This window comes from Zerene cesonia, chromosome 20 (assembly GCF_012273895.1).
Source record: "Zerene cesonia ecotype Mississippi chromosome 20, Zerene_cesonia_1.1, whole genome shotgun sequence".
NCBI classification, from domain to species: domain Eukaryota; kingdom Metazoa; phylum Arthropoda; class Insecta; order Lepidoptera; family Pieridae; genus Zerene; species Zerene cesonia.
The window spans coordinates 3,960,102-3,982,936 of NC_052121.1; the positions used below are offsets into that span (position 1 = coordinate 3,960,102).

A 22,835-nucleotide genomic window follows, 5' to 3' on the forward strand; every position below is an offset into this window, starting at 1 on the left:
ATATACACACATTATTGTATTACACGCTTTAAGCTTATGTAGTCCCCTTAAGTGAAATAATATTTTCTATTTTGGTACAGAAATACAGGAACAGTAAATGTTTTATTCATATTGGGTAGAGTTTCAAGCTTATAATGCCCTGAAACATGGTATAAAATTATTATCTTCAGTTCAATGTATTTAAACGACTTTTCGAAACCAAAATAATAAATTATTCAGTCGTTATAACTTTCTAGTGCATTTAACAAAACTTTTTTGAATTTGTAGTTAACCATCTTCAATAATGATTTGACATATATTTAAACTGCTTATTCCGCGGAGATCGACTCCGAATTTAATTTCACGTAAATGCCAAGAAACCCTTTCAATAGCTGACATCTGTGAGAGGCATTTTCATCACAAAATGGGACATCCTTTTCTGAAATTCGGATTGCTCCGGCTCACTTGTTGCTATGTGAAATGTATGAATAAACTTTCTCGTTCGATATTTAAGATATTTTCGGTCCGCGCGCTCGCGGTGACCTTTCTGCTTCGTCTTGATTGCTACATAATGGATTTTAAATTGTCAAGACTTGGTTTTTATTAGTTGCTGCGCACTGCGGACCTTTACTTACCAAACGCCGGACATTAGCTTTGATCATCAGTCGGCATTATTCAATTGTATTTAAACGGTCACGCGTTTTAGAACGACAAAACTCTACCGAGAATAGGAACTTTTTTGATTTTATAAAAGCCTATTTTTTAAATACTTTGATTGGATTTTTTATTTTATTTAAAGTACAAAAGACACTGAAGTTATTTTCGATCGAAATAAACGTTACAACATTACGTATCATTAAATTGATTGCAATACGTTATATAGAATTAAGTATAACTGTTATATTTATTTCGACGCAATTTGGTTATGTAGGTGATAACAATTTGTAAAATATTTTATTTAATTATTAATAGTTGAATAAAATATTCGACAATTACGTAAAAATTTGGAACTTTAATTGTAATTAAATGCTTCTTTCATTTGCATGAATCAAAGCTGCTTGTATATTTAGAACGTTCGATAATAATAATACAAAGATATTTAAAATTGTATAAATTACATTACCTATTTATATAATACTAAATAAGTAGATTTAAATTATTATTTTTTTTTATTTATTTATTTTAGGTTCACCAACAGGTATTACATTAAAGAAATTATATCAAGTAAAAAATATTAAAAAAAAAATTAAGAGCTAAATGCACACCTTTAAAAAGTATTTATTAGAATTTATAAAGTATTTATATTATTAATACGTACCTATTTTATTCCTTCAATGTGTTTAATTTTAGAATTTCGTATAAAGTTTAAAAACCAATATTATTAGCATATATCTTTAGTCATATAAGTTATAAATTTTATTTCTTTATAGGAAACCGTCAAATATCTCACTTATATTTCTCCTTTTTAGGTTAGTCTTGATAGCTTTGGTGGTGGAAGTCCTCTATCCAGTAACATGGCAATGTCAGACGGAGGGTTGGCACGGTGGATCGTTCGTACGGCTGTATCTCTGCGGGACCCTAGCCCTCCAGGCCTGCCTGATGCTGCTGCTGTCAGGCCTGGCGCAACAGTCAGCCAGAGGCACCATTACCGACACGGATGCGAGGAAACTCGTATCGCCTTTATTATTAGTTAAGTAAGTGCATGTTATTTAGCTATCTAACCATATACTTGTTACTAAGGAAATCAAAAATTTAAAACTATACAAATCTTATTTGAAGAATTGGTCCAATTATAAAACAACGACCGAATGCTGCAAAATTTTTCTTTCTTCTATCACAGTTCTGTAATAATAAAATGCACTTCAGTGTAGAGTGCACAACCGAAAGGTCATGAACAAAAGGGTCGAATACTTTATATTGATTGTTGCAATTCATCATTTGTTTTTCAGAGTATTTTTAGTAATGCCAGAAGTAGCTTTGAATGTGATGGGGACCATGTGGATGTTTTGTGATGTGATTGAGTGTGATGTAAAGGACAAGTTCTCGAGTATTGTCATTCAGAGTAAGTATATTATTGCCTCATGTTTAGGTGAAGAGCTTTTTCATAAATGAATTAAATTGCTTATATTTGAAATGTTATCATCTTCCCACACTCTTCTTTCGATATTGAGCAATTTTTTTCTGTCTAAAAATGTTTGTTATTCTTTTAGGTATAGTATTATTTAATTGGGTGCAATTGGGTCTAACAGTATTTGGATTATTCATGGTATTCGATCCACTGGGGTCTGTGAACTACGATGATATGCAAGATACGCCAAACCAAGCCAGACATCACAGGAAGGTCACTGGTCTGTGGTCTCGAAGATTTCGGTGGGCTTTCTGTTGGCTCAAGAGGGATGAACATGGAAAAGAAGCTTTTCAACAAGTTGCTGGTAATTCGCAATTCTATATAGTATGTTTATCTAATTTTCATATATCGATTTTAATACTGCGCTTATAATATTTTGTTTGTTCATTAATGTAACGTTGTTAATATTTGAGAATGACTAAACGATCACATTTTTTGTCTTACAAACATGCGTAATATGTTTTGAGAGGTATTTTTTGTGAAATACATCGAGATTAATTGATAACATTAAATAGATCTACAACATTATATAGCACATAAAAAATTACCGCTATCTTGATCTATGAATAAACGCTAATCATGCAAAAACTCGAGTTGAACGAAACACGAATAAAAAGCGCACAACACCACTTATATTAAAGTCGTAAGTAATGGTAATTTACCTTCACTTTCACAATTATGTGAAGAAATGTACATTGAACTTTCGTTTCAGCGCTACTAAGCGCTTTGTTCAGGTCAACGGACCTCGTTCCTTCAGACGTTGTGGCTGGCTGCGTGTTACTAAGGGTCCGACAGAAACGTGAAACCAGAGAAATGCGTCGAATACAAATGCTCAACGATGAAGAGCCGATTTACACTACCGATGTGAACAAGGTGTTCTCGGAGACACCACCTTGGATGAATTTGGATGACGCGCTGCATTATTTGAGGCTATCTATAGCAGCGTATGGGTGGCCGTACGTCATTTATCGACATTGTTTCACTGGATTCTGCAAATTGGCGAGGCATTTGACGTGCTGTTGTTGTCGGTAAATACTTATGAGATTATTTTTTTATTAATCTAATGTGTAAGTATTCTAAAGTTATTGTTATTATTTTTTTAAAATAACTAACATGTATAACTGGTTCTCAATGAATTTTTTTTTTGTTATTTTTAACTATGCGAAAACTTGGTAAATATGACTTTACGTGACCCCGAGATAGAACATTACTGCGCGTAAACTAACTTATTCCTAGAAATGTCTCATAATAATTGTATGTGGGCAAAAAATTAAAAACGTGACTTAGAAATACCGTACGAGCTTTATATTTGAAGGTAACGCGGATCACGTGTGGAATATAAATAAAACTGTTCACAGGCCAAAGAACTCAATAGTCACGGATGACAACTGCTGTCTATGCCATTTCGCCGGAGTCAAGTACATGTCCAAATTATCTGCTGATGACATCATATTTGCCTCCTTCAATAATCGTGTGTTTGAAGTAAGTGATAAATAAAAGGTCGTTAATTTTCTTAACATAATCGTATGCAGTAAGACGTGGTCGGCCTGTGGTCGGTGGTGGATGAACGATTTTTTTCATGCCATAAGCGAGCATCTGAAATTGGTTTGCTGATAGTGATCACCGCCGCCCATGAACATTTGCAGAAGTATTGCGTATGCGAACACGCTGCCCGGTTTATAGGGAAAAGAATGAGGAAATGATTGACGACTGAAAAGAAGAAATAAGAGAGGAAGGGTGAAGAGAAGGAAACGGTCCTCTCCCACTCACCATATGCAACACAGTAGCATGCTACTATGTTACGTCGGTTTTCTGTGGTGGTGTGGTAGCCCGGTGCTGACCCGATTCCTGCAGAAGCGTGTTCGGATCCCAGAAATAAAAATGTACAAGAGAAACCCTTAATGACTTAAAGCTTTTAAATTGAACACGTGTCATGGTACATCCCGAGGTCATTACAATGAATCAAACTAAAAAATGACTTACAAGGAAATACAAGTTTGAGACTTTTTGCTAACTAACTTATATTAAAGGACAAAATTTCCTTGTACTGAGTATGCGAAGCTTTAAAATTAGACAAACGATTTATTATAACTTAGTCTATCGAGTTAAAAATCATCAATCTTTCGGAATGGAAGAAATTGAATGCTATTATTTCTTTGTACAGCCGAAGTGAATAGAATAAAAATACTTCAAGAAACAACACTTCAAATAATATTTAACAGTGAAATCGTGGAAACAGACTATTTGGCACCTAGAAATCCATAGACTGTCGCTGACTCAGCTGACGGTTTTTTTATTATCTAAATTACAGTGCAACCTCGATATAACAAATCGGAAAGGAACAAATAAATATTCGTTATATCAAGTAATTCGTTATAAAGAGGTAAAAAAATCACATACTATGAGATTAAGAATCATTACATTGGTTACACTTTATATAAAGGTTTTGGGTTGACGAAATTCGTTAATTAGAGGTAATTATAATTTAACTTAACTTTTTGATAGTTAAAAATTCGTTAAAAAGAGGTTGTTGCAAAAAATGTTCGTAATGTAAAGGGATATTTTACATTGACTCTTATGGACAATTCAAGGGGATTACGAAGAATTTGTTAAATCGAGGAAATCGTTATAGTGAGGTACGTTATATTAAGGTTGCACTGTATTTCCCTAAGTGAAAATGACATTGCATTTGTATTATTAAATGTTGAAAAAAAACTACAAGCAGACGAAATGTAACTGGCCATAAATTAATTTATTGCAACTTCATGCTGTAATCTATTTTACAATCATGAAAAGATATCAAAATTTTGGTTGCATCCAAAAGCCTGCAGATTCAAGAACTAAATCTTGTACCATAATGAATGCGTTAACAGACACATGCCATTATGATTCTTCATAAAGTCCCGTTATCTTTTATATGGCCTAAAAATTGTGTAAACATGTAATTTACTTTGCAGTTACCATTCTGTGTGATTGCGGACCACGACCGCGAAAGCATAGTAGTGGCTATACGAGGTTCTATATCACTAAGCGATATCTTCACTGACTTCACAGCTGGTTCTGAACGATTCGATGCAGATGGTAATGCTGTTTGACTGTTTATAACCGTTTCCAAGTTTTACCAACACACGTATAGCTTAGTTTTTAGTTTTATCGTAAATGCATGATTAAAGAAATGTTTAAAAAAGAAACAAAAAATTCGGCAAAAAGCAATTATATCAACATAATAGGAAAAAATAAATGTTACCAACGACGTTTATCCTTACTTACCTTGCAATCAAATTGCATGTTATTATAGTGATAAGGGTAATCTACGTAATTATAAAACAATTTTAAAAATAGTTATGAAATAAAACATTATCATAAATATAGAAAATAAGCATGAATCAACAGTAACAATATTTTAAATGTTTTTTTGTCTTGATTACCATGTTGCAATGTAAAGAGCTAGTAATGGACCATTATTAACAAACTACATAGTATCATTTTAGTAATTTTGCTTACGAAAATTGCAGTAGGATTTCTTAAATGTAAAATATATATTTTTTTATATAATAGAGTTTATTTATATCTCTTGTCTGGTCCTCAATTACAACTCGGTTTAATTTTTGTTTATTTAAATTATCTGTGATTTGTAATGCGATGTTTTTCTTTTTATCGGGCAATTTGTCAGCTTGTATATTACGTTATTATCTAAGTGATAACGGACGTCTGGAAATTTCATTTTAGTCATATTATTTTAACAATTAAAACATCGTTTATTCGACATTTTGTTATTTACTTATTATACAGATACTTATTATGCAGATGATATACCATATGATTAGTAAATATGGTAATCCATATTTACATAAGTCACGGTTTCTTTCTGATGCCTTTGCTCTATTATAAGATATTCCGTATGTATGTGCAATTAAAAAACCTTTTTCTTTCAAGTTTTCAGTTGGGAATAAATATCGATCTTTTGTGTTATAGGATTACCAGAAGGAACCGCAGCTCATAAGGGTATGTCGATGGGAGCCGCGAAGATGCTGCGTCGTTTGACGCCGGTGCTCGAAAGGGCTTTCCAACAATTTCCACAATATGACCTAATACTAACAGGTACCTATATAATATTCTATTAGTTTCGTAAATCTGTTAATAGTAGGTAATCTTTTAAAATAAACTTTATTTTTATCGATGAAGGACAATTAAGTTTTATCAAATTTATTATATCTCATAACATAAATTATAGACAGTTATTATGATAAACTAAGTGTGTAATGTCTATGTAAAGAAAAAAATTAAATTTATAAAAAATAATTGGGCAGCTAGTAAGCTAAGCTCTCTCAACATTCCTTGAATTTATATATTTTGAGAACGGAAAAGCAAACATGACATTGGTTATAGTATATATACTGTACCTATATTTTTTAACAGGTCACAGTCTGGGAGCTGGAGTAGCAGTATTAGTGGCGTTAAAATTAAGACCACGATATCCGCATTTAAAAGTGTTCGCGTTTTCTACACCCGGTATGTTTGAAATTATTTCATACTAACTTCTTATACAAATAAATATTGTTGTAACTTAAGAAAAACACCGTTCAAAATCATAACTTAGTTCGTATCGTCTTCGCATATTAAAAAAAAAAATGTTTGTCCTTTTTTATATATTTTTTTAAAGTAAATAGCTTTTAATTCATGTTCACAAAAGTAAAACGTCTTAGCGTTAGTATAATTACTACCCATGTAGCTTGCTTTTTTGCAAGCAAAAATTCTATGTTGATATATCATTCTAGTCATATAAATTTAAAACATAAAACGGTACAGATGAAGAATTCCATATTCATTTCAAAACACAATATAAAAACTTCTCACAATGACTCATCTCATAAAAATGTCAAAAGCTTTTTTGCGAAAAGAAATAATTGCAGCTTTTCTCTAAACATTTCTCGGCGACTACGTGACACGCTTGTAAAAGTGTGGATGTATTTTTAGCTGGGCTTATTAGCCGTGAAGCGGCGCGATACACCGAGAGTTTCGTGCTGACTGTGGGCGTCGGGGACGACCTGGTGATGCGGTTGAGCGTGCACAGCATAGAGAACTTAAGGACTAAAGTTATACAGACTATACATGCTACTAAACTGCCTAAGGTGAGGTTCGGTTAGTTATTCGCTTAAAAAAAATTGGGGTTTCAATAAATGTGCCTTTTGTCGCTTTGTTATTACAACAGTTACATCCAGATTCAAGTAATGTTTTAAAACCCGATTTAGCTGAAGAATTCGTATCAAGATAGTATAAAAAAATATGAAAAAGTTTTTTTTTTAGTTTTTATAGAGATAGATTATGAATTATTCTATAAATAAGTAGTGCATTATAAAACATAAAGTCGGTAGGGTCAAGACCGGGCCAGAATGCAAGAAATAAATAAGTTTTCAATTTAACTGCATATTATTTTCTACTGCTCGAAACAGTGAAGGAAAGACATCGTGAGGAAACACGTCGAAGAATCAAAAGCTTGACGACATGTGACATCTGTCAACCATCACTTTACCAGCGTGGTGGATGAAGATTTGCAATTTGTCGTAGATATATTATTTAACATGACAATTTTGTATTGCAGTATCGTATAATGCTGAACGGTTTTGGGTACGCGCTGTTCGGGGTGCCGGCCCGCGACCTCGAGTCCACGTGGCGGCGGCCTGAGGAGCTAGAAGCGAACCACTCGGATGACTCCACCGACGCACTGCTGCTGCAGGGCGTCTCCACCGTGAGTGCTGTCAGTAAACCCTTTGTATTTACAGCTGCTGTTGTGCTGCGTGTCTAATCGTTTGTGTTGTGGGTGCAGGTATGTGTTATGTGCTAAATGTTTTGGTGTTGATTGTAGAGTTTGTGTTTTCGTGTCGCACGTAATCAGGTAGGTGCATTTTTATATCGTAAACATAACATGACTAAAGATCACAGTTACCTTAATTTATCTCATTGTTTTATTTAACATTTGTTTTAGATAGGCATACATAAGGAATCAGGTATCCTGTTTACAAATTCATAATCACCAATTTATATGTTGTAGCGTTTTATGTGTTGTGTTCATTGCTTTATGTGTTATTTTATTTATTTATTGTTTTATTTTGAGACACTATTAATATTAATTTGTAATATTGAAATTTCTAGGAAGCAGCCCTTGTATCCCGTAATGTGTTTGCGAGACGTTTTTCCACAGCGAGATTATTTACGGCCGGCCGAATATTACATATCGTTCGACGCAAGCGCATGGGTATTGAAAAGTAAGTTCCTTCATTCATTATATCTTCATAATTTGCTTTTATAAAACTACTTAAAAAAAGTTCTTTTAAGATATATTTAAATTTATTTTTTGTTTTTACGCTTGCCTAGTGCTGAAACAGAAGAAGAAAGGTATTTGACATTTCAACTTTAAAGTGAATATTTTATATATTAAATTCTTTGTAAACATCATTTAGAGTTATGAGACTAAGAGAGAGCTGGTACAAATTTTTAACGCTCCTTTATGCGCAACTTACATCGATTTATGAATTTGGTTAGAGAAATATTCTTCCTAACATTGATTCGGATTAATTTAAAATAACGTTTACAGGAAAGTGCGCATCCAAGAGCCAACATACGAAATGCGATGGGCGTGTCCCGAGGACTTCATGGAGTTGCAAGTGATGCCTCGCATGTTACTCGACCATCTGCCAGAAAACGTTCATCGCACTATAGAAACTATTGTGACGGAGAAACATCACTATCGGGTCACACACGTAGTCTAGGCTATTAGACCATTTATTTGTATGTATGTTACTCTTTAGGCAATTTTTGACGTCTATATCTTATCAGGAATTATTCCAAATATGACCAATCTTTCTACTGTTATATACTCACAATTAGAACAAATTTCGGACTTAACAGAGTTGTACGGAAAAATGGAATTCATAACAGCTTATCTCAGATAAGTAGGAATTTTCTCCGTACGAATCGTCAACCTTACATGTATCTTACATAGCAGAATAATAATTAGATATGTAATGGGTATTCATACCATACTCGATACTGTATATCAATGTACATTATTTTATTTTTGTAAATATCGATATGTTTGTACCTACTGTTTGTAAATATTTTCCTAAATATTCTATATCGTACATTAAAGGTTAGGATTAAGCGTAATGTGAGAAGACTGTGATGATGATTTATTATGAAATTTTACTATCAAAGCTGGAGGGGGTTGTTATAGAAGCAAGTGTATATAAAAAAGAATTAGTTTTAAGTAAAATCGTGACAATGACCGGTGCAAGATGTGTTTTAATGTGTTTAATCTGTAGTCGAACTCAAAATTATATTTTATTAGACGATAATAAGGTCTGCTTTAGATGGAGTTGTGAACTCACAAAATTTATTTGCTCAAATTCGAAAATTCTTTATTAAACGTTAAATTGTCTATAGTTTGTTTTAACGGTTCAGGACAATAGCCTGATAAACGCCATCATACGAGGGGTCTTTGTGACTATATTTGATGACTCCATAATCGTTTACGTGTGTACCAGAATATTCTATATTTATCTGTGGTATGTTATTATCACATAATTTACCGGAACTCGCTACGATGGTGTTGTATCAGGTCTGAGTGGTATTTCACACATGCTATTGTTATTAATAAAAATACAAACAATTAACAGCATTTTTGTTAGGAATCTTGTAGTAAAAAAAAACCCATAGATTATACGTAGAAGCGAAAGTCCTCAATTTTGAGAATACCATGCATGTGTGAAATGGCATTAGGCTCGCTACCGTAAGTACAATAAGTAGTTTTGTAAGAATATTGTTACCGGCGTCAATTAATAAATACAAATTACTTTAGTTTCCTAAAATGTTGTTACTTCGGAAATGCTTCAAACTTAAAACTATTAAAGTAAGCATATCGTAGCCTCATTATATTGTTAATGTAATTGTATTTTGTAAATGGAAAGTAGATGAGTAGACAATATTTCAAAATCTATTTTCTTCAATTAAAATGAAGATAATTTCCTAGAGACAAAATATAAATCAATTCAGCTCTAACTATTTCTTATATAAACGATGCAACATCTTGCCCGCAATGTATAGAAGTTTGATACTTATTCGAGTGAATTACTCTTAAAGCATTTTATCTGTCACATTCCAAGTTAATATTATAGGTGTTTTGTAGTTATTTATGATCTTGTATGTACCTATGTTTAAAATCTTAGAATTTCCTACGTTTTGTCAACAAAAAAATTGTAAACGTGGAATGTTTTATAACTTTTATGTAATCAGTCAGGTCCTAGGCAATATTGAAGATACGACGATCTGGTGGCCTACCACGGCGTGTAAAGATGATATGAGGTCGGAGACGCTTTTGAAAATGATGGAAAGATCTACAATTGCTGTCGCTCGATAAAGACAAGAGCAGATACCGTCTTAAGCCATAAGCGATTGTCATATTAAAGATTGGCTTTCGCCTATTTCCTCTTCCATTTGACCAATTTGAAAGATATTTTCATATTAATAGGAAGATACATATACTGTTAATTTATGACCTGCGCAGTACCCTAGTAAGTAATTACTAGGGTACTGATTGTACATAACAAAGTCAAACAAGACTATTAACATTTTTTCTTTCTCTAATGAATATTATCGCTATTGTAAGACAAAATTCCACGGTGTATATTTTATATCAAGGCCCGAGACGTTTCAATCAAAATTTTACGATCTACGTAGTAAGTTGTTGACTGAGCAGGGGTTTTTGAAGATTAAACTGTATGTTTGTTTCTTTTTTTTTAAGTTATGAATCGTCAGTTTCGTAGAAGTTTAATTATCACTTTGTTTCTACAATCTTTTTACGTTCGATGTGATAAATGATCATGACGATTTTATGTTGTTTTTATTTGTTTTCACGTACATTTTTGTAAGGTGTTTATTGTATGTTTGTTGTAGTTTTTTTTTTTTTACTTTATGTATTATGGAAAAAGACAACACGCTTGGCCTCGATGAAATATTACAATTATAGATTAACTTGGATACGTAGGGAGTAGGGATGAATCTCAATATTTTTAATACATATATAAACATATAAATATACGATCCAGTATTTTGTAAATAATATACATTTCTACTTTTGTCCATTCACATCTATTTGTTACTTAACTGTTGTAAATTCGAGTATTAGAAGGACGATGGTTCTTTTCACTTGTACCCTAAATTAGGGCTTTTTATTCTCTCACTGTATGTTTTAGACTATTGCCAATATATTGTGTTGGGTTTGTGTTAATTTATAATAAATATATTTTAAGTAAGTGTCGTTTCATTTTCTTTCAAAGTATACTATCTACCTTCGACAGTTTGTTAAGATTCTAAATTTTAGTTCGATACGTAAAGAGCATGTATACATATGTATAAATGAAATAAAGATGCAAAAGGGTATTAACATAAACCACATCTACACCCAGATCTACATTTACCTTCATTAGCTTTATTAGACGAGAAAAAAAAATTGCCAGCATTAATCACGAGTCCATATGTATTGATATCGTTTATTATAATATGTATTGATATGGTTATTCTTAGTACCTATATACAATTCGTAAATCTATAAAAATATTTGTCTTTATCAGTCGATTCATAATCATATCACAGTACTTACCATATAGCACAAAAGCGATTTACATTTTCAATAATTTTTGGCATTCATACATAATTTATCATGAATTAAAAATAAAATAATATCGATAATATATGCGTAAATAGTATGAGAATTACAATGAGATCGATGATCTATCGAATTTTTAGTAAATATCATCTGAGCAGATTCCTTAGTTCCGTCATGGCTGCTACGGACACCGGTGTCTTTTTCGTTTCCGTTTTATACCTAAACAAACAAATAATTATTAATACAATCACAGTATAAACTTACAACAAATTTATGTTAGATTTAGTTACAATCAGTAGAATTGTAAGCGTAATTTAGATGATAACTTGAATGAACAAATGACAGACAGAGAAATATTTAAAAAGATTCAAATAAAATCCTCTGACATTGATTGGCTTAGGCTATCATTCAATATTCGAAGCTGTTACTTGCCTATTAATAAAATCATGAGCAATATCTGGCCGATAGGCGGCCATATCTCTAAGATAGGCCTGATCATTGCCGAGAGTTCTTCTATAGGCCAATTCACGCCAGGTCTCCCCTCCACTCCCCGTTAGTAGAACTAGACCCTCCATAAAACTGAAAAAAGGTAATTAATCCTCCATAAATTTTATCCTCTATCATAATTTATAACAACACAAATTCTTATATTTCAATTCTCATTACACCGACGATAAAATACATCACCGAGTTTAATTTAAACATCATATCGTTTTTAATCCACTTAAATAACGATTTAGTTGTCATGTTATTATTGAAATATAAATCAGACAACAATAACAAACATTATTTATCATGCATTAATTTCACCCAACTCTAACCGATATGTGCATCACATGAACTGACCTCAAATATTCGCTGACCAACGTGTACATCTGTTCATTTGTCCTCTTCAATATGAGTCTAGTTGGCGAGGCGTTCATCAGCGAGATCTGTAAAGCAATCCTTTGAGCGAGTGACGCCATTTCCCCAGCACTGCCCGTACACCCCCCTTGGAGGTACAACTCCGCCGCATCGCTGCAATGGTTCAGCGCCGTCTCCAACAATGTCCTTGTAGGCACATTATCGTGGATTTGTGGCCAGACCGGCTGAGCCGATTTCTTGGAAGTCGCCTTCACAGCATCCGTGGCCATCTTCTCTAGGTCGTCGATCAAATCCAACGCCTGCTTCCGCTTCACATTAGCCGCTTCTGCGTACATGTTGAAGTGCAATGACACCATGATGTAGGTGTCCGTGTCACCCGGACAGTGGGTTTTGAGGAAATCTAGCAGGCCATGCTTGAATTCGGCGATTTTATCTTGCTTCTGACCGAGCATGTAATCGAATTGTCCAAGGAGATATTCGAACTGGTGATTTTCCCGTAGAGCCTGGAACAATAATTTATTAATTTATTACACAAATCTGTTATATCACATAACTTGCATTTTTACTACTAGTTATCCTGCTTGCAGCTTCGCCCGCGTATTTATGCAATTCCCATGAGAATGAGATGTTTCACAGCGGTCACCGCTGTGAAACATCTCCTGTGAAACATCATACCACGGCCTATGTCACGCTCTTATCACCAGATATGAAAAAAAACCATAACACAATACCACTCAATTGCAATGTGAAATAAACACTAATATTCAAACAAACGCACTTTCGCGTTTATAATAATAGTATGGATTAATATATACTTAATTGTTGCTGAAAGACGATTATATCATAATGGCTCAATTGCAAAAATTATACGAAATTCGGTTAAGCAGTATTTGATCTAGAAACATTTCAAGTAATTTCTTTTACAGTATTATTTTTTGGACTATTTTCTTGAAAATTAATGTAAACAGAAAACGTATGACGACACAATCCGTCTCGGAATATGTCAACAAAGAAGCAGGCGCACCATCACCACCACTAACAGGCGGGAAGAGACAAGCCGGAGGGACACACTCTAGAAGGTTCGGCGGACAGGCCGCAGCAGGCGCACGCACCTGCAGTATGTACGCGCACTCGGTGTAGCGCGCGAGGCCGGTGAGCAGGCGCACCATGAGGCGCCACGAGCGCGCGGCCAGCAGGCGGGCGGCCAGCGCCTGCGCGGACCGCAGCACCACCGCCACGCCCTCCGTGTCGCACGCGCACGAGAAGCACTCGTGTGCCAGCACTAGCAGCTCTATTGATATTGTGTTCACCTGTAATGGCAAATTTCAAAAAAGTTACTCCTAGACGATAAGTGTTATTACTCAACTGCGCCCCGCGGTTTCACCCGCGTAAGTCCGTATCCTGTAGGAAGTAGGTATCGGGATAAAAAGTTGCCTATATGTTATTTCAGTTGTCCAGCTGTCTACGTACCAAATTTCATTGCAATCGGTTGAGCAGTTTTTGCGTGAACGAGCAAAAAACACACACACATCCTAACAAACTTTTGCATTTATAATTTTAGTAGGACTAATGGACTTGGACTATCGAAAATGGACTGCAGTTACCGACCTTCTTCGTGAACCGTAAGAAAACTTGAGTTAAAAATTTAGATGTTGAAAACAAAATTAAGGCTATTTTATTATATCACAAGTATTTATTATTTCTATTGAAAAATAATTGTATTATGACATTATCCGCATGAACGGTTCGTAAGGGTTATTTAGAAGGAAGGTGAATTACCTGTTTGGACGACAATTTAGCTCCTTTGGTTATTTTCCTTATGCTCGATTTGACTTCGTAGCGAATGTGGACGTTGCTCTTAGATATCACATCAAATAGATTTCTTCTAGAATCTTTCGTCAGCTTATTCCCTGCCGTATAGACAGTTGATACCGAAAACATAGACTCAGTTTCAGCCGACATCAATGTTCCTTCTTCAGTTAATATGGATTCAATTTCATCGCCCTCTAGATTTTGATACTCTTCATCAATTAAAGTTTCCACATCGAGACAACTATCATCAAAAACGTTTTCAGGGATTTTTATCGAATCGCTGGCTTTGTAAATTTTTTGAAAAGCTATTAAATGATCTAGAATAAGCCTTCCAATGTGGCTGCAAGCGTCGGGTCGCATATTTAGAAACATTTCGATGTCTGAATCGAGAACATAACCCCAAAGTGTGTATTGGAAATGTTCCTTTTGCCGAAATGTGGATGTTTTGACCAAATGTGGCGATATAATAGCTGACACCATTTCTCTGCATAAATAGTCAGCAATCTGAAGAGTTAAAGCCATTTTTATATACTAAGCAAATATATTACAACATGTCATATATAAAAGACGAAAATAATACCTGTTTCGTGGGCACATTGAATGTCCTAAAGACAAGATTGGCCAACGTCATTCGAGATTTTCCACTAACCAGGCTGATGAAATCTAAAGCTCGGTTTTGATATTTCAATACCGACATATAATCCCAGCCTATTTGAAGAGCTATTCTGAAGTAATTTGCAATCTGTAATAATAATTTAAAGGACCATTACACTTTTTTTCTATTCTAAAGAGACTTATTCAACGACAACACAACAAACCTGCTTCGCAACAGCAAGACCGCTTCTAACGGCCAGAGCATCCAAAGCTGACAGCCGATCAGCCTCCTGCCGCACAGCCAGGTGCGGCACACTGTCGCTATCTTGTCTCTCTTGTATCACCACCAGCTCTTCGAAACTGGCGTCTGACGTTTCAGACACTAGTAAATTGTTAGATTTTTAGATTTTGAACAAAATTGCATCATAGTATGATGATTATGGAAATTCTTATTCGCTACTAATACATTATTGTAAATTAATTGTTGACAATAATTTGTCACTCGGTTGTTTGTAATGTTTTATGTATTCATGCTATGTTAATATTTAGTATATCTGTTTGCACACATGTTAATGTCGAGATTATCTGTAGTATTGATAAAGTGATGTGCTTTGTAATGGAACATTTATACTGAAATCGTATTACTCTCTTTTATAAACAAACTACCATCGAGTTAAAATAATTTGATTATTGCGTTATACTTACGTGACAATTTGTTTTGTAATGTTGGCGATGATATAATTAAACGAAGCTCTTGTGGCAATTCATAAGGCGAGCACGTCCCTTCCGCCAATTTGAGACATGTTCTCATTATTTGCACTGGGCAAGCAGATCTGCACAAATATTCATCAGAAATCTTGAATAACTTTGATAAACGAAACGCCTCCACGATGAGTCGCATTTCCAAAAGTCGATTGATCGTTTTTCGCCAAATGTCAATTTCTTCATCCTCTAAAATAACAACTTTTTCAATATTGCCCACATCTGATTCTACTTCAATTTCATGTAGCGTCATTGAAAACGGTTCTTCCGAATTCACCACACCAAACTTACGAGATTCACTTGCATTCTTTTGTAAGCTTGTCGCAAAATGCAGCGTACTTACATAGTTGTCTAAGAATATTTGGTCCTGATTTTCGCATTTGAAATACGCCTCCCACATGCCATGCTCTGTGACTTCTCGATCACTTCCATATTCATGGTTTTCATCAAACCAACTCATCACAAGTCTGTGCGCATAAAACTTTTGCTTTCCATCTGTTATGTTATTGACAAGGCTATTGAGGAACTCGGTAGCTTGTTTACAAGTGACACCTGACTCTTTAAGGACGCCGCTACATTCCGCAATAAACTTTACCAGATCCTCATCACTTAATGGAGTCTCCCGGTCTACATCATCCAAAAAATCGGTGGATTTGCGACGCCATTCTGTGATAACTATATCGTCTATGGGCAAACCAGCTAATTTTGCTATTTTGAACGCTACATCATAATTGCAATTGTTCTTATACATGTCAATACATTCAGACAAATATTTGTCCGATTCATCTTCTAGCATTTTTGGTACGTTTATAATATGACAGGTTTCCATAGATATTTTCATGATTTCATACATAGTCGCAAAATGGGGACATGTACCTTAAATTGTAAGAAACCAATTAAAGCTTTAATACGAAACATAAACATGTTAAACGTACAAAATTTTCAAAAGACCTACCTATAAATGACTTTCCAAACTCATTCTCGGCTAAGCATTTCAAAAATTCCTTTTGATGAAAAGCACTATCAAAGTTATTACTAAGGGCGGTCTTTACTAGCTCTACAGATATCATTTGTAACGCTTTGGTCGATAGATCCCACGGCGAACCATTGCTTTCAGTGCTGTATTTTCTTTGGCATTGTTGTAAGAAACTGTTTAGATACTTGTTTGTTTCATTATCAAAGAGTCGCAATCGAATACATCGATAAAGAAATAACGCCAACAGGGCTAGTAAGTTATCCTGTGAAGAATGTTTATTTATAATAATTTAAAAATATGATAATAAAACAGAATATCGTTAAATAAGATAATAAATCATACCGTCATGAATATGAGCGTAGATTCGTACAAAGTCGTGATATATCCTTCGATAAGACAGACTTTAGCGAGTGTGAGGAACAATTGAGCCGGAGGCTTTCCAGTTATTTCAGATTGAAGCTCTTGGCGATTGCACGTGGTTAAATCTATAGATGAAAGAATCCAATGCGCCCATAGAACGTCCACGGCATTTGGCTGCAAGATTTATAAACATTTTAAAACATTTAAGCACTCGAGCATATAACTACGAATTAAGAAAAAACAAGTAAATTATGTATATTCACGAAACACCAACTATTAAGAACTCAAATATGCTTTATCTATGGAATTTGTTTAAAATTTTATAGTTTTGTTGTTTTTCTGCAATGACTTTGTGTCTTTAAAAACAACTAACCTCATAACAGCTAGCGATGAGTACGAGTAAGGGCTCCCGGTACAAATCAGCAGCTCGCAGCAACGCGGCCGGAGGATCCTCCGGCCCGTGGCACGCAGCCGCCACCTCCCACAACTCCCGTCCCATGAAGGAGTCGGATGGAAAATCGAATACCATGCTTTGGGTTGGACTCTAGAAATTAATTTTAAACATATATACTACATTTTGAAAACGACAAACAGAAGTGAAGAACAAACTTGATTCTAACATTATTATTTATTTTTGAAAAAAAAAGTGTACATTTTTTCATAATTTTTCAGAATCATGGAAACTATGGGTTACACGCATAAACTCGTCACAAAATAATTTTAAATATTAATTTAATACATTATACAATTTAGTTAACCAAAACCAATACTTACACAATCGACTGAATTCAGCCTCATTAATCTTCTTTGTCCATTGCTCGGAACATACTTGTGTTCCTTCTCCTCTTCCACAGTCTTGTGCAACATTATATGCTTCAGGTGTTCAGCATATGATTTCTTCTCGAACTCTTGTGACAGTTGAAGCATTTGGTTTAAAGGATATCTAAATACATCGCCGAAAAGCAAAAAGTTAAACCAAGAATTCTCTTTTATGAATTCGCGTAACTGCATTTCCGGTAATGGTAAATTATGTAACACCGCAAACTTAACCACGATTTGTGATTCAAAGAGTACGACCGACATGTCATGTCGTCCTGTGGATTGTTTCAACTCCCGCGTTTTAATAAGAGTTATTTCCTCTAAGTATTTGAGTATTGTTTTAGCAGTATCATCGTGACTCTGAATTAACTTTGCCATAAAGTCACCGACTTGTTTATTGGCTTCTAATTCAGAAAGCTTTTTGTGAGAAACAAAGAATTCTCTTATCATGTGTGCAGCTGAAATATGCACTCTACACCTTGTTGGATTACAGCCGATCATGGCTACGAAAGATATAGCACATGCTGTCATCGCCGAATCAAAGCAGTTTTGTAATGCCAGAGCATGCGCTTCACAGCAAGCACTCTTTATGTTCTTGTCCTGAAGACGATTGTGCGTTAAATATTGTTGAGAGACGAATGCCTGACTTGCATTACAGGGGCGATATTGCTTTAAATAATACATGTGATTTAATTTTGCATCGTATCCATATTTTTTCATGAGTTTTTCGTTGGCAAAATCTGGCATTTCAATTGAATGATGTGATAAGGATTTCAATTCACTAATATCTACATCATGTGACAATAGACTTCCCAAACTACGTCTATCAGATTTATCAGTAGCTATGTGATTTATATTTAAATTCATTAATTGAAACTCGAATATTTTGGATATGTCCAGACCACGGTAGCCAGAAAGCAATTGATATACATTAACATCTCTACACTCATATGTATTGTTCGAATCACAATATTTATTATATACATTATACATGTGTGGAAGTTTGTTTCTGTATCCTTTGTTTGGAAGTTTAAAATCTTTGAACTCCAAGTAATCTTCTTTCAAAAAAATGTCAAACAAACTTGCTGAATCTTCAAGTAAAATCATACCAATGAATAACTGTGGATTTGCAGATATATAATTATCAATATCATTTTTAGCAATCTGTTGACAAGTTTTGTACACAGGGACAACATGACTCTGTCTATCTGATGTCTGTTCTATGCTTTTAAATAACAGCCAGAGCTCGATACAATCTTTAGCTTCCACCTCTACATTTGATAAATCTATGTTTAACATGTGGCTATCAATGCAAATCGTAAGAGCCTTGTAAAGTTTATTTTTAACAAGATATTTTGCTAGCTCCAAATAGAAATCTTGGATGGACAATGTTGCACAGGATTCAGAGAATACATCGTCAATCATTTTTAAGTTTTGCGTCCGAGATAATCTCTTAATGATTTGAAATATGTTTTTACGTTCCTCTTCAATTACAATCCCATAAGATGACAATGTGTCGTATACACACATTTTGGTATAAAGGAAACAATTACTTTTTGTGACAAATTCTATCATGTCATTTGTAACAGGCCATATACGAAAAATATTATCCAACTTTTCCAAAAGATTAACATCAAAGCCTTTTGTGTCTATATTAAGAAGTTTCCTCATAAAATTCTCATTGTTAAAAAAGTTGTATCTGGCATTCATATCTCGGACTACTTCTGAGAGTTGAACATTAATCCATCTCACAAGTATCATTGCTTTATTATTTTCCACTAAATAAACCCATGCATGGGTGGGTGATGTAAATTCTAAGAGAGAAAATTCTGTAAGAGAAAGCTTAGAATGAGTATTTATATATTTAAGGTATTTTATATGCCAGTCGCTTCAATTCTCTATAGGAAATTTGATAAATCTACTTAAAATTAAACACAAATTGTGAACTATCATATAAACTTATTTGTGAACAATAAAAAATAAAACAATAAAAAACAAATTATTTTTAGACATATACACACCAAATTTTTCAAAGAAGAGACTCGTAGCAATTTTACTTTTCCACTCACTTGGATACTTCTCAATTTTTTCAATTGTTAATGCTTTTATTTCACTCTCATTGACAAAGACCCTATCAGCACAACTACCAAATACTTTGTTCTGTTTAAACGTGCCGTCAACTTCGAAGGATTTCTCCAGATATCTTAGAAGATTCCAATGTCTATGAAAGTTTTCCCAGCGACTAATGTTTTCACTTTTTATGTCTTTGGAAATTTTTTTCAAGTGTTCAACTAGGAAATCTCTGTATTCAATTTGTGTTGCTGACTGCGCCAGAGTCATTAGATGATCTTCTGGATTTATCTCCACTTTGTTTAAAATATGAAGCACTTTATGAATTTGCTTTCTTAATAACAATTGCACTGTCCAGGATTTTACCTGTTAATTTATTTTTATATTTAATTTTAATTTTTATTTTTATTGGAAATAATCACTCTTGACACTACTTTATTTGATTTGTAACTTAGGAAAGTTACTTATGTATTATGTACAATTTAATACGTCTTTTCAAACAAATTAAAGAGTATAATTAAAAAAAAATAATAATAGTGCTTAGCTTAGCTTAAGCTTAACAAACTACTTAAACAAATATAAATTAATTTGTTTTTGTTTTAACATGTCTAAACTACAACTGGGTGAGATAAAAAAGGGAAATGAGAGCTCTTATAATAAGCTTTACCACTGAATGATACATACATACAAAATTAGTTAAAAAGAAAATACTATTTTTTTAATCATAAACTTATTGTATTGCTTAGCCAAAGGTGTGTTAAAGATTTGCTTAAAAGAGATATATAGTAATTTAAACTATAGATTATGAGCATGCAGCACAGTAATTATCATAATATACCTCTGCTATAAACCAATCGTTGGCTGTTGATTCACTCCAAGCATTTTTGGTCATTAAATATTTTACGGCTAAGCCTATATGAGTCCCCTTTGCAGCTGCTTCGCGGACAACATCTCTTGTAGCCTTTTGTTCCCAAGAGTTCCATATAATCTTTTCATTTTGTGTTAGACCTTCCATTCTATTCTTTATATTTAAACCTGGAAATAAAAAAAAAATACAAACCTAGAATTCTTTAATTTATAGTAACTTAAATTAATAATATGTATGTTCGAGTTTAAAAACAACAACAACACTTTCTTTGAATAAATGAGTACGTAGAATATATATTATAATTACTTATTTTTGAAGGAATATTACATGGCTTCTATAAAAATTTGGTCTTATTTTCCAACGACCAACACTTCTAAACTTAAAACGAAAAATCGAGGCGTAAATAGTAAATTTTTAATATAAGTATTTTTTTCTTGACAATTTGTCAACATTCAAATGACAACTCAAATTAGCATAATGTCAAAAAGATACCTCAAGGCGGAAGCACTTCATGAAATCACTTGAGTGACAGGTATGTTCTGTTATATGAGATAATAAAAATCTCTTTTTAAAAAAATAATATTTATTTGAAGAAATGAACTTGTACAATTAATTTATAAATTTATCGACAACCGTTGCGTACGAGAGTTGAGAGTGGACTATCTGTATAGGAACTTAGTCTGGTCAAAGGATAAATGCTGACAAGACAGGAAAGGAAGGGGAAAGGCAATATTAGTAACAGGATCGGGGTGTAACAGTTCCAATATACACTGCGACCAAACACAGTGCCTTCAATCTTGAATAATTCCGTAACGGACTGCCAGAATACAGCCATTTTTATAACGCCATAATTGCCGCTACATTTGTACTGGGCGCACTAGGGTTTTTAAGGTAAGGTTCTAGCAGTACTTTGATCACGTGACCATTCTATAGGAATGTGAGAGTCGATCATGCTTTGGGACGAATTGGGTCAGCTCTCCCCGGGGAAGGTATTAATTACTACCCCTACTACTACAGATTAGAGATTACTAGAGATTATCGGCGTCAGATAACATGCAACTGTGCTTTGTTCAGTGAGTGAGAGGTAGCCAGAGGCCCTTAGGCCTCATCCTTTTCTTCACCTTTCCCAGTCCATTCCTATATCGTCGTCGACAATCCTTTCCTTATCCCTTACCTCTTAAAAGTGGATAAGGCCTATGCTGAGTCACTACCTTCTCTAATGTTCACGGTCGATGATAATCATTCGTGATCGTGATAAATAATTACCATCAGGTGAATTGCCAGCTCATTGCCCGCTATTACATAAAATTCAACCCACACAATATAATAAGTTGATTTGCAAACTTCGTCAAAAATGGCGCTAAAGGCATACTGACTAGTCTGCGTACAGTTTTAAATTGTAACCAATATAACAGCCTATATGGATTCACAGTATACCTAGTAAATTGACGTCGTACTTTGTCGCAACGTATATCGGAAAATATTCTATGTCATAAATAAATGAATGCAAAATTCTTTATTGCACACCAAGATTGAAAATACATTATAAAACTTAATTACATGCCCAACAATGCGCCGAAGGCGGCCTTATCGCTGCAGCGACCATTTGAATCTAAAAAATAGAGTAATAACTATATGGAAGCCGAGTCCACTAAAATAGTTACGAAGTAACTAGTTATTAATCTGTGACTGAGTCGGTTGCTTAGCAACACGTTGTACACGTAGTGTTATAAAGCAAAACATTTTCATAATTTTAGTAGAGATGGCTGACGAATTAGAAAAAGCTCATTTGTTTTACGATGATATAAATAAAATCCGAATCCTAGATAACCTGGTTCTGAAAGATACTGAAGATTTAAAAACTAACTGTAAAGATTATGAAACAAGTAAGTAGGCATCCGGTTCGATTATATTATCAGGAAAGCTGCATTTATTATAT

General features: G+C 34.0%; 3 protein-coding genes across 8 annotated transcripts in view; 2 read left to right on the forward strand and 1 right to left on the reverse strand.

Moving 5' to 3' along the window:
* LOC119834835 (diacylglycerol lipase-beta) overlaps window positions 1-11,418 on the forward strand; it is a 41,473-nt gene extending 30,055 nt beyond the window's left edge. For 3 of the 6 annotated variants that reach the window (XM_038359346.1, XM_038359347.1, XM_038359345.1), the window contains exons 3-15: window positions 1,449-1,673; window positions 1,929-2,041; window positions 2,190-2,411; window positions 2,820-3,135; window positions 3,466-3,589; window positions 5,065-5,188; window positions 6,083-6,208; window positions 6,527-6,619; window positions 7,085-7,239; window positions 7,710-7,865; window positions 8,261-8,373; window positions 8,483-8,503; window positions 8,703-11,418. In XM_038359346.1, coding sequence (XP_038215274.1) covers window positions 1,449-1,673; window positions 1,929-2,041; window positions 2,190-2,411; window positions 2,820-3,135; window positions 3,466-3,589; window positions 5,065-5,188; window positions 6,083-6,208; window positions 6,527-6,619; window positions 7,085-7,239; window positions 7,710-7,865; window positions 8,261-8,373; window positions 8,483-8,503; window positions 8,703-8,877 — 1,963 coding nt within the window. In that variant the 3' untranslated portion in view covers window positions 8,878-11,418. The remainder of the gene's footprint in view (window positions 1-1,448; window positions 1,674-1,928; window positions 2,042-2,189; window positions 2,412-2,819; window positions 3,136-3,465; window positions 3,590-5,064; window positions 5,189-6,082; window positions 6,209-6,526; window positions 6,620-7,084; window positions 7,240-7,709; window positions 7,866-8,260; window positions 8,374-8,482; window positions 8,504-8,702) is intronic. The other 3 variants (XM_038359348.1, XM_038359349.1, XM_038359350.1) reach the window with 3 other exon arrangements.
* A 270-nt stretch (window positions 11,419-11,688) lies between these two features.
* LOC119835110 (spatacsin) lies at window positions 11,689-21,347 on the reverse strand. Its single transcript, XM_038359755.1, has 15 exons — window positions 21,203-21,347; window positions 20,867-21,063; window positions 19,980-20,394; window positions 17,914-19,787; window positions 17,513-17,683; window positions 17,122-17,313; window positions 16,759-17,041; window positions 15,747-16,679; window positions 15,266-15,423; window positions 15,028-15,189; window positions 14,415-14,951; window positions 13,748-13,945; window positions 12,618-13,138; window positions 12,204-12,350; window positions 11,689-11,990 (listed from the first exon to the last, which is right to left on the reverse strand). Exons 2-15 carry the CDS (start codon window positions 21,041-21,043, stop codon window positions 11,918-11,920), a joined length of 5,841 nt encoding a protein of 1,946 aa, XP_038215683.1. The 5' UTR covers window positions 21,044-21,063; window positions 21,203-21,347; the 3' UTR covers window positions 11,689-11,917.
* Window positions 21,348-22,579: 1,232 nt separating this feature from the next.
* Window positions 22,580-22,835, forward strand: part of LOC119835069 (intraflagellar transport protein 20 homolog) — a 2,008-nt gene continuing 1,752 nt past the window's right edge. The window contains exon 1 of the mRNA XM_038359684.1: window positions 22,580-22,782. Within this exon, the coding sequence (XP_038215612.1) occupies window positions 22,659-22,782 (124 nt within the window). The 5' untranslated portion in view covers window positions 22,580-22,658. The remainder of the gene's footprint in view (window positions 22,783-22,835) is intronic.